The 12264-nt window shown below is 46.4% G+C and overlaps 1 protein-coding gene across 6 annotated transcripts in view; it reads right to left on the bottom strand.

Moving 5' to 3' along the window:
• MYLK3 (myosin light chain kinase 3) overlaps positions 1 to 12264 on the bottom strand; it is a 30612-nt gene that overhangs the window by 5618 nt on the left and 12730 nt on the right. For 3 of the 6 annotated variants that reach the window (XM_079988766.1, XM_079988767.1, XM_079988764.1), the window contains 7 exons: positions 11073 to 11163; positions 9498 to 9909; positions 6616 to 7178; positions 5407 to 5512; positions 3512 to 3605; positions 2329 to 2438; positions 584 to 725 (listed from right to left, as the gene is read on the bottom strand). In XM_079988766.1, the coding sequence (XP_079844892.1) occupies positions 584 to 725; positions 2329 to 2438; positions 3512 to 3605; positions 5407 to 5512; positions 6616 to 7178; positions 9498 to 9909; positions 11073 to 11163 (1518 nt within the window). The remainder of the gene's footprint in view (positions 1 to 583; positions 726 to 2328; positions 2439 to 3511; positions 3606 to 5406; positions 5513 to 6615; positions 7179 to 9497; positions 9910 to 11072; positions 11164 to 12264) is intronic. The other 3 variants (XM_079988768.1, XM_079988769.1, XM_079988765.1) reach the window with 1 other exon arrangement.

Below are 12264 nucleotides of genomic sequence, written 5' to 3'. Positions count from 1 at the left end.
CCCACTGGGTTTTAGCCTTGGATGCCTGACTTTGATATTTCAAATGAAGTGTTGTGATTAGCGTGTTGAACTAGGACCAGACAGACCCGGGTTGAAATCCTCACTTAGCCATGAAGTTACCAGCTGACCTTGGCAACACAGATATCAACAACACATAACCATAAATTATGATAAAGCTGTGTTTTTAAAACAAAAAAAAACACCTGTTTTTTTAAAGTAAGTAAAGTATAAAAAGATCAGAAAAAAATGGTGCCACCATTCTCACTGGATTGTGAATGGGAGGTGTTACTGAATTTTAACGATACAATAAATATTGATTGTTCATAGCCATAAGTCAATGAAATAAATAAAAATGCACAAAGCAGAAGTCTCCTATAATCTCTGGTTAAAACTGAATCAAATTTAAAATCAACCTTGAAACTTCTTGGGGTTTCTCTTAACTTTCGCTTGCTCAAATTTACAAGTTGCTTCTGCAAACTGTGGGGGTTTGGCTTGAAATTCTCGCTCATATTTTCTTTGCTACAATTGCATAAGCTGCAATTATTTTGGCTATAAATTGGCAGGGAGCAGAAATTTCCATCACCTTCAGATCCAGATGAAGGATGTACTGTTGGTGCAGGTAATAGATGCCCTCACATATTTGTTTGGTGAAAAGGATAGCGTCTAGTTCAGTGAGGTTGTAGTTTTCATCTGTGATCCGGTCAAACAGTTCACCACCATCAACACTAATAGAACAGAACAGAACATGGAAGGGAGATGGGTATCCTCTTTTCAGCTCAATTGATTTACATACATTAGGTCCCAACTTCAGCAGACATCAGTCATAGGCTCATAAGTGTTAGAAGGACATCAAAAGTTATCTAGCCAACTATCCCAACTGAGCCATCCAGCCTAAGTCCACCATTTTCCAAAGCAGCCTATTCCACGGTCAGAAAGCTTGCACCACCAAGAAGTTCTTCCTAATCTTTAGTGAAAATCCCTTGTCTTGCAATTTGAACCTGATGGATCAGGCAGTGGTGGTACCTGCTGGAACAACTGGAGCAGAAAGTAGGGCAGCTAGGAGGTGGAGCCTGGGTCAATGGCAGGCAAAGCCACTGATAGCCCCATCCACAATATGCATTTAAAACGGTAAAGGTAAAGGACCCCTGACAGTTAAGTCCAGTCGTGAACAACTCTGGGGTTGCGGTGCTCATCTCGCTTTACTGGCCGGGTCATGTGGCCAGCATGACTAAGCCGCTTCTGGCGAAACCAGAGCAGTGCACGGAAACACTGTTTACCTTCCTACCTATTTATCTACTTGCACTTTGACATGCTTTCGAACTGCTAGGTTGGCAGGAGCTGGGACAGAGAATAGAATCATAGAATCATAGAGTTGGAAGAGACCACAAGGGCCATCGAGTCCAACCCCCTGCCAAGCAGGAAGCACTATCAGAGCACTCCTGACATATGGTTGTCAAGCCTCTGCTTAAAGACCTCCAAAGAAGGAGACTCCACCACACTCCTTGGCAGCAAATTCCACTGTCGAACAGCTCTTACTGTCAGGAAGTTCTTCCTAATGTTTAGGTGGAATCTTCTTTCTTGTAGTTTGGATCCATTGCTCCGTGTCCGCTTCTCTAGAGCAGCAGAAAACAACCTTTCTCCCTCCTCTATGTGACATCCTTTTATATATTTGAACAATGGGAGCTCACCCCGTCGTGGGGATTTGAACCGCTGAGCTTCCGATCGGCAAGTCGTAAGGTCAGTGGTTTAGACCACAGCACCACCCACGTCCCTATTTAAAACAGTACCATACCACTTAAACAGTGATGCCCCCCCCAAAAAAAAAGAATCCCAGGAACTGTAGTTTCTTAAGGGTGCTGAGAGATGCTAGCAGACCTCAAAAAGCTACAGCCCCCAGAGCCCCTTGGGAAGCGGGATTGGTGATAAAACCACCCTGGGAATTGTAGCTCTGTGAGAGGGAACAGGAGTGGAACTCAGTAGAACTCATCCTGTAGTTAGTGTGCACAGGATCACAGGTTCAGCTGATTTATCAATAGATCAACAAGGTTCAATTTCAGTTGGTAAAGTTGGGAATAAAGGGCAACCCAAGCTGTTTTATATATTATATATTATTTTGTTTGCTCAAACTTTTGCCAGCCCTTAACTATAACTGCCATCAGCCCCAGCCAGTCTGGCCAGTGATCGAGGATGATGGGAGTTGTAGTCCAAAACATCTGGAAGGCATCCGGCGGGGAGGGCAGGTTTATGCAATGTTATAACAGACAAGTTCTGTAGCGTTTCTCCTGCAGTTGCTTGCACAAGACACTCAAAAGATATTTTATGACTCACTATTCCATGATTAAGGTGAGGTTGTTCTTGCACTCAAAAGCATCATAGAGCTGGATCAAATTCACATGGTTTAGCTGGTTCATGATGTTGATCTCGTTTTTCACCTCCTCCTGAAATATTAAAGATTAAGAGTATTGTGAGTGTTAGCAGCAGTCTGCAGCCGTTGCGTTTCAGCGGGGTGGAGGGTTTAGAAGGAACACAGCAGGACCAGCCTGAGGCGAAACAGAAAGCTGCTCACCACCACCACCAGTTGCAGGCCACACACACACACACACCGCTGAAGCCTCCCTTAACTGGGTAACATGACGGCGCCCACAAAGGCACAGCGACAGCGGTGGGTTCCAGTGAGATTTCTATGAACCAAAATTGATTTATTTGTCCATTGCTAGGGCTCAGCGCTGGCCCCCGGCCTCTTGAGTGAGATGGGCGCACCAACCCCAGAGTCTGTCAAGACTGGCCCGTACGGGCAGGGGTACCTTTACCTTTACCTTTAGGGCTCTGGGTGATCCTGCACTGCTAAGGTGGCTTTCTGTCAGAAACCAGGCTGAGGAGTAAAACTCTGATGAGGAATGGTGGAGCCCACCCACCCCCCCAGCCCACTCATGGCCAGGATCCTGAAACTCCACAGGAGCAGGGGAGTCGTGTTGATTTGGAACAATGGTTTGCTGAGGGGCACAGTTCAGAAGACAATAGTCGGACAGAACTGGGAGGTGAACAGCAAGAGGAAGAACAGGAAGAGAGTCAGCTAGCCGACTCTCTCTCACTGGGAGATGTGGGGCCTCTCAGTCCCAAGGCTGGGAGATTAGGTAAGATGGCTGTGCAAAAGGCTCAATGGTTGAGAGATCTAACAGCAAACTCGACTGGCAAGTGTTGCCAAGTTTGTAACCAAAACAAATTCAGCTGAAAGAGGAGGTTGGTATCACCATGCTTGGGGAGACCTCAAGGTTTGCAAAAATGCAGAAAAAAAGCTTTAAAAAAAGCTTTAAAAAAATAAAATCCCAAAGAGCAGAAGAGCCCTAGAACACCTAATCAGGACTGAGGATTCTCTGTAGCCATGGGGTTTAGAGAGACAGCCAGAAAGGGAGTAGGATGTCTCGCTTGGAGGCAATGCCTAGATGTGGCTTGAAAGAAAAGGTCCCAACTCTTTGCCTTGCTTTTTTATTTTTAATGAGGATATAATTACCCTTTCTTTTGCTACTTTCACTTTGATGATCTTGGCTGCCAGGCAGAGTCCCGTTGACTTTTCGGTGCACTTGTGAACTTGACCAAAACGCCCCCTGTTGATGGACGGAGAAGACAAAGCAGTGAAGCCCGGAGGGGAAGCGGCTTAGAGGCCCACTCACCACAGACGCCTCCGGAGACAAACTATTCTTATCGTCAATTAAAAATAACTTGGTACAAAGGGAACGGAATCGTGGAGGTCGGGAGGTCTAAGGGCTCTTCTTTCTCCCAGCTTAGGGGGGGATTAGGCTTGATCTTTCCAGCCAGTTGTCCAGTGCTTACGTTAAAATATTACACCCCATTTGTATTCCTCGTTTTCACCATGGAATTACAACCTGACAGTGGTCTGCGCTGGGTTCCGTAACTGGACACGCCTGGTCTCTGTCCTTTAGCAACACATTACCGAAGCTTCCTTCGAGTGGATATTTCTGTGCTAAATCTGTTTGTTTCTAAATGATGCCAGAGTCAATAGCTATGGGCGGGCATTCTCAATTTCTACATTACAACCTCAGTCCAGATGTTGGGAAATGTCAAACTAACATTGTAGGGTTTTCTCCACTAAGTCCTACCCAGAATAGACCCATTGACATGAAAGGCCCCTACGTGTTTAAAGCAGTATCATAGCACTTTAAACAGGCATGGCTCCACCCCAAAGAATCCTGGGAACTCTGGTTTGTTAAGGGTTATGAGAGTTGTTAGGAGACCCATATGGCTACAGTTTCCAGAGTCTCCTAGGAAAAGAGACTAGTTGTTAAACCACTGTGGGAATTAAAAGGGCATTATTCAGAACTGCGGTTTGCACAACACACTACGGAAGACCATCTTAGCTGCCTCTTAGTGCAGACCCAGGTCATCAAGCCCAAACTTCCACAGCCACAGCCTAATATGAACCAACATTGGCAAGACTGATAGCAACAGCAGCATCATTGGTCCATGCTTAAGATAATACTTTATTCTCTCACCAATTATGTTGTTTTAAATGTGCATTTTACATTTGACTTCCTTTATAATGTTAAGATAATTGGTTTTGAGTTTGTTGTTGTTGTTAACTCTGCTGCGTTAAATGTATTCTGTACTTCGCCTCCTGGGAAATGTTTTGTTTTGAAATCTTTTCAAGTAGTATTTCAGGTTCCCGTTAATCAAGTTGCTTTGAATGTACTCTATTTTATACTTGACTTTCTTCTGTAAGGTTTTATTCTGGATTGTTTCATTTGATGCTTTATTTCAAACTGCTTTTAGTTATATATGTGTGTGTGTGTGTGTGTGTGTGTGCGCGCGCGCTATAGAAATTAAATGAATAATAATGATAATTATAAAGATAAATGATAAAAAATAGAAACAGTAACAATTAATTTCTCATGTATTCAAAATCCAATTAAAATGATGCAGCTGAATTAATTCAACAGAACTGATGGACTTGATCCGGTGATACTAGCTTTTCAAAGCCTGATAGTCATTTACATCTCCAGTGCCCCGCTGCCACCCCCTTGCTTAGGAGTCAACTCCGAGGCGTCTTCAGCCCCACAATAAAATATTTGAGGGGGCCAGGCTCCCCCTAAGTTTATGGGCATTGTCATTCAAATGGTGTGCATGCACCACATCATGCAATTGCTTATGCGGGATATGGCTTACCTGGGCCTCCTTCCAATATTTTATTAAAGTTGGCACCCCTGCTTGCTTAGGTAACCACACCAACCCTCAGCGGCCACTACTGCCCACTTTGGGCAACACTGATCTTCCCCTCCCCTTCTGGCTTGGCAACCGTATCCAGTCTCTCCTCCCTGGGTTTACATGTTCTCATACCTGGTATGATTTTTAAATATATAAAAATAATGAGGGCATTTTAGTGGGACTCACCCTCCCAAGACTTCGTGATGGCACACAGAGTAACACGCCGTCAGCTCAGTTTGCTTGATGCTCACGATCCGATGTTCAAAAGGAGCAGGAGGCGGAGGGCTGTCGTCTGAAGCAGAAACAAACCGTGCTTATTACACTAGTTTTTATTACGTGCACATGTAGTCAAAATCCAACTAAAACTATTTCGCATACCAAATTAACACTAAGATACCAGTGAATTTTCATCAGGATTTTTAGTTTATTTTTTTTAATGCAAAGTGATGTGGAAATGAAAGGAATGGAATTTAAGATTGGAAAAATAAGAAACTGAAGGGAGCCAGAATTGACCAGTTTATCTCAATGACCTATTTGCAAATTAAGCCCCTACTGTCCCCCCACCCCTGGTCTGAAAGCCCGTGTTATGTTCATGTTTAATGAAGGTGGATTTCTGTAGGGGGGGTGGGTTATGTTATGTTGTAAATAAAATTTCCAATAATAAAATAAAATAAAAAATGAAAACCCTCCCTTGCTGGACCTAAACAGGTCTTTGTCTGGTCAGTGGGTGGATAAAAAGGTAAAGGTAAAGGTACCCCTGCCCGTACGGGCCAGTCTTGACAGACTCTGGGGTTGTGCGCCCATCTCACTTAAGAGGCCAGGGGCCAGCGCTGTCCGGAGACACTTCCGGGTCACGTGGCCAGCGTGACATCGCTGCTCTGGCGAGCCAGAGCCGCACACGGAAACGCCATTTACCTTCCCGCTGGTAAGCGGTCCCTATTTATCTACTTGCACCTGGAGGTGCTTTCGAACTGCTAGGTTGGCAGGCGCTGGGACCGAGCAGCGGGAGCGCACCCCGCCGCAGGGATTCGAACCGCCGACCTTTCGATCGGCAAGTCCTAGGCGCTGAGGCTTTAACCCACAGCGCCCCTGCGTCCCAATCAGTGGGTGGATAGGAAACTGCTAATGAAACTCTACAAGGGTAAGGGCCAAAGCTCACTCGAGGAGCATCTGCTTGGCATGCAGAACGTCCCAGATTCAACTCCTGGCATCTCCAGGTAGGACCACAAGAACCCCCTTCCTGAAATCCTGGAGAGCTGCTGCCAGTCAGTGTGGACAATACTGCACTCAGTGGACCCCCTCCTCAATGCCACTGAATCAGTTTCAAAATATTTTAGATTTGTAGTGTCCATGTGACCCAGGGCGTGTCTGGATAGCACATGTCCTGCTTCTTACCAATGATGACCTCCTCCACTTTACCGGCTGCTAAAGATGCAGCATCTTCAGTCAGTTTCGTGGCAACCTGACTGGGTCTTCTTCTCTCTTCCCTTTCTGCAGGTGAGCTACCTGATTCCACAGTCTCCAACCTGCCGTCTTTCACAGAGTCTTTCGTTATCCTTGTCGTTTCCTTGGGAGCTTTCACTTTGCCTCCTGGATCTTGCCCAGAGTCCCTTGCCACTGAATTTGGGCACGGAGCCATTTTGCATTTGAGCTCTGCTCTCCCTTCGGTCTTCTTAAGTGGCGATGGAGGAGGAGGACCCATCAGTTTGGGCGCCTGCTCAGATTGCTTATCCAAAGACTTTGCCCCTCTTGGTTCTTGGGCTGGCTCAGCCCTGCTGTTCTTTGAGGGCTGCTTAGCTTTACAAGAGTCTGGCAAGCATTTTGTTCCTTCACCTTTTAATAGCGGTGGGCAAATTGCTGGTGCTCCGTTGCTGTTGCCTCCTTGGCTTCCAACACCAGCTTCTTTCCCCTTCAACGCTTTGTCTTGAGCATCGCTCATTTCCATGTTGATCGAAAGCCTGCAGAGCAAACACTTTTCAGTTTCAGATGTTTCCTTCTGAACTTTTAGCTCCGTGGTTCCTAAACTGATTTGGGCCACTTCCCCCTTGGTTCCACAAACTCATCTTCAGTGCTCCCTTATCCTACCCCATTAAAAGCATTGTTCACAACTGCATTCTGCACAACCCACTGAAGAAGATAATACAACAATAAAATTCAAAGCAGTAACAATTAATTGCACATTTAGTCAAAATCTAATTAAAACTATTTAGTTTAATTAAATTGACCAAATGGATGACCTTGATCCACTGATACCAGCTTTTCAAAGTCTGATGGTCATTTGCATCTCTAGTACCTCCCTGCCGAACCCTTGCCTCTTACCGCCCCACTAGATAATCCCACTGCCCCATTTGGGAGCCACTGTTTTAGCTGGCCCTAGTGAAGGTATTACCTTTGTGGGGGGGTTTCTTCCTACTGGAAATAGGTTTCAGATCAGCTGTGCCAGCTGAGGCTGATGGGAGTTGTAGTTCCAAACACCTAGAGGTTGCGGAAGGCTGACCTACCCTAATTACTGTATTTTTCACCCTATAAGACGCACTTTTCCCCCTCCAAAAATGAAGGGGAAATGTGTGTGCGTCCTATGGGGTGAATGCAGGCTTTCGCTGAAGCCTGGAGAGCGAGAGGGTTGGTGCGCACCGACCCCTCTCGCTCTCCAAGCTTCAGGAAGCTCTCAGCAAGCCTTGGGAGCCTGCGGGAGTTCCCGTCGGGCTCCCTAGGCTTGCGGATAGCAGCCTGCATCTCGAAGCCTGGGGCGCGCTGCACAGTGCGCCCCGGGCTTCAGTTCCCCGGCCTGGTTTGGAGGCAGCGCACCTTCCCACTGTCCCCCGACATGGTTTGAAGGCTGGCGGCGGGGAGAAGCGCACTTCTCCCCGCCGCCAGCCCCACAAGCTCGGGGGACAGCAGGGAGCGAAGCGCCGCCATCCCGCTGTTCCCCGACCTGATTTGGGCTTCAGGCAGATATCCGCAAGCAGTGGGAGCCCAGTGGGAAGTCGCGCCGGTCTCCCAAGGCTTGCGGAGAGCTGTCTGTTCTGGGGGCTGGGGTCGGGGGAAGCTCGGGCTTCCCCCGCCCCAGCCTCACGTCTGGGGGGGGGAAAATTTTTTTCTTCTTTATTTCCCCCCTCCAAAACTAGGTGCGTCCTATGGGCCGGTGCATCCTATAGGGCGAAAAATACGGTATGTCTGCAGAATACTTCCTTCACTTAAGACTATTGCAAGTTAAAACTTCAGCTTTTGCAGCATGACCAAGCTGATTGTAATTCAAGGTATTGCCTGATCAAGGTTTCAACATGGTAGGAACACAAAGTAACCTGTTTGGTCCAATGTCTGTTTTTCTAATACTGCCATCTGCTGGACACAAGCTACGCAAACTTGTGGTCCCTTGTCTCTCCCCGCCCCCCTGCAACTGTCCAGAGCCTGCCACCCAGAGCCAATTGCTTCCCCTTGCCTCATGCGCAGGCTGTCCCTGGTTGCTGAATAGATTCACTTGTCAATAACATTGTTCCAAAAGCCTGCAGTGGAGAGAATTTTTTTGTGTTTGTTTGTTTGTTTGTTTGTTTGTTTGTTTGTTTGTTTGTTTGTTTTAAGCATATAACCCTAGATCTAAAGAGCATCTTGTAGCATGAGCAATGCCCCTCGCCGACCACATTTTGTATACAGCTTTCATACTCTAGTTCAAGAGTGGCCAACATGGTGCCCTCCAGTCCAGATAAGAATGTAAGAAGAGCCTGCTGGATTAGGCCAATGACCCACCCAGCCCAGCATCCTGTTCTCACAGCTGCCAACCAGATGCCCGGAATGAGAAACCCACAAGCAAGACCCAAGCATGAGTGCACTCTCTCCTGTGTTTTCCAGCAACTGGCATTCAGAAGCATTTTACGAGAAAATAAGAGGCTATGCCAAAGGTGGGGAACCCAATGTCTGAATGTAGCTCTCTGGGCTTTTCTATCCAGCCCTCAGCACATTCCCCAGGTAATATCCCTCAGCTACCCTGCACTGATGCCTCCCTTGAGAACTTTCGCCTGCTTAGAATGTGTCCTTGAATTGCAATCACGCCCCTTGCTTGCCTGGGAGGAGAGACAGCCCTGTCTCTCAAAGACTCTGGCTTTTGCATGGTTGGAACATAGCCTACCCTACAAAATTATGAGTCACCTCTGTTGCTCCACCCACATTTATCCCTGACCACCACCACCACTAGCATGTAGTCCCCGGAAGCCTTGTTCGCAATGGAACGCTGCCCTTTGGGCAAAAAAGCTTTTCCCACCTCTAGGCTACGCCATTACCTTGTCCGTATAACTTCACCACCAGGCTTAGAGGCAGATGACACAGTTTTCACAGAAGGAGCACCAAGCCGGGAAACCTCGTTTTCATTTCCCTTCACTTTTGGATTGACATGCTTCTTAAGAGGATCTTCCAGGCCAGAGGCTTTGTCTGTCTTCTGGCATTCAGCTGGATTGCCGCTGCTTACGCAGGAGAGGCCATTGTTCTGGAGCAAGGCACTGACCCCAGCAGCGTCCTTTTGCTTTGGGCAACCTCTGGGGTCACCTGCCTGTCCCTGAGCTTCTTTGGTTTCCAACTGGGCTGCCTGCTGTTCCGTACGTGGGCTGCAGTCAACTTTGGAAAGGACTGGACTAGCCACGTTCACCTTTTCACATGCTCCATCACCGCCATCCAACTTTTTCTCCCTTTTGTTTCCTAAGGACAGAAATGATACCAACAGAGAAAGCATTGGATGAACCATTAGAGGAAGGCAGTATATATGGGGTGGAGGACCCACTTTGCAAAAGAAAAAAGAAAAAAAGATGGGAGAGCACTGCCTAAGGTTTCATTTGCACTGTACATTTAAAGCAGCACCAAACAGCTATTACTTCTCCCATAGAATCTTAAAAATGATGTTCCCTGTATCCGTTGCATGGAATGTGTATGTTGGTCCCAAATAAGACTAAGGCTTGATAGGTGTGTCTTCATTGTAAAAACTTTTGGGAGCCTCTGAATAAGGATGTATATTCTCTGGGGGGAAGTATTAGAATCATAGAATTTTAGAGGTGGAAGGGACCCTGCAGTGCAAGAAGTGAACCTGCAGCCTGGAAACTGTAGTTTGTTGAGGGTGCTGAGAGTTGTTTGGAGGCCCCCTATTTTCCCATTAGAACTACAATTCCCAGAGTTCCCGAAGAAGAGGGATCAACTGTTAAACCACTCTGAAAATTGTAGCTCTGGGAGGAAGGTAGGAGTCACTGAACACTTTAAAAAAAGAAAAAAGAAACAGAAAGAAATGCAGTTCCCAGGATTCTTTGGGAGCAACTACTGTAAAGTGGTATCAGGGGTAGACTCTGGTCTTTAAAATTTCAGCAGTGCCCTGTGCGAGGCCAAAATTGGGTGCCACCACCACATCTCGCCTTCCATTCTGTGTGTGCACTACATTATTATTAATTAGTAGTATTTGTATTTGTATTATTTGTATTTGTGTTTGTATTTGTATTTGTATTTGTATACCACCTTATACCCACAGATCTCAGGGCAGTTCATGAGATAAAATCACAATAAAACCAAAAACAACCCAATAACCCCCCCCCCCCCACATACACACACACACATTTTAAAAGGGCATTGGATGTTGATCAACCAAAGGTCTGGTTAAAGAGAAATGTTTTTGCCTGGCACCTAAAGGTGTATAACGAATATTTGAAATCAAGAAATAAAATAAACATTTAGCTCATTTGTTGCATTTCTTATCTTATTATGACCCCAACTCGAGTGAAGGTCCTGATATTGGCCAAAGTGCTATGAAATTTCTCAACAATGGACTCTGTGTCTGCTCTGCAAATCTGTTCACTGTGATGCTTCTTTTGTGATGCTACCTTTCAAGGAGTACTTGCCTTCTGCCTGGATTCCTTTGCTGCTAGGTGCATGCTTCCCTTTTGCACCTTTTTCTTCTGGTTTATCTTTAGTCTAAAAGGGGGGAAAGGGAAAGTCCGGTCAATGTAAGAAGAGCCTGCTGGATCAGGGCCAATGGTCCATCTAATCCCATATTCTGTTCTCACAGGGGCCAGCCAGATACCTCAATGGGAGGCCTGCAAGCAGGCAATGAGTGCAAGAGCAGAACTAGTAGCTCTTGACAAGTCTTAGCCTTCGTGAGTTTGTCTCATGCAAGCTGGTGGCCATCCCAAAATCTTGTGGTCGGGGATGAGCAAAGGAACATTAGAAGAACTCTGCCTACAAGAAGCTCACAAACAATACCTGAGGGCATTTGCACTCTTCCCATTTGTGATTCCCAGCCACTGGATATTCAGGGATAATAATAATAATAATAATAATAATAATAATAATAATAATAATTTGTTATTTATACCACAACCATCTGGCTGAATTTCCCCAGCCACTCTGGGCGGTTTCCAACCAAATATTAAAAACAATACAGCATCATACATTAAAAACTTCACTAAACAGGGCTGCCTTCAGTTGTCTTTTAAAAGTAAAATAGTTGCTTATTGCCTTGACATCTGCTGGGAGGGCATTCCACAGGGCAAGCAGCACTACAGAGAAAGCTCTCTGCCTGGTTCCCTGTAACCTCACTGCCAGAAGGTCCTCAGAGCTGGACCTCAGTGTCTGGGCTGGACGATGGGGGTGGAGATGCTCCTTCAGGTATACAGGACCGAGGCTGTTTAGGGCTCCATCCAATAATGGAGGGGGAACATAGCCATTTCAGCTAATAGCCACCCACTTGCCACGGTTAACTTGCAAAGGTTAAATAACCTTTCCCCTCATTTACTTCCCTCGGTGTCATTCTCAGATTCGGGCTGGGAAGCGTTTGGTCAAAATGGCCTCAGTGTCCTTGCCATGGAAATCAATGCTCCTTCCCTTGCCCTCTCCCTCTGGACCCAATCCATATCACTGCACAGCAAGTAAGAGGAGGCTGTTTCTCGACCTCCTTGCTCCATCACTTCGATGTGTGCAATGAATATTTCTGCAAGGCTGTTTGTTCTGCCTGCGTTCAGAGTTGCATCTTTCGGTGTAGCAGCACCAGTGCTTTGAAACTCCCTGCATATTTAA

Source organism: Podarcis cretensis (assembly GCF_951804945.1).
Source record: "Podarcis cretensis genome assembly, chromosome: 8".
NCBI classification, from domain to species: domain Eukaryota; kingdom Metazoa; phylum Chordata; class Lepidosauria; order Squamata; family Lacertidae; genus Podarcis; species Podarcis cretensis.
The sequence above is the reverse complement of the archived record's forward strand: the minus strand, read 5'-3'. Positions and strand labels throughout refer to the sequence as shown.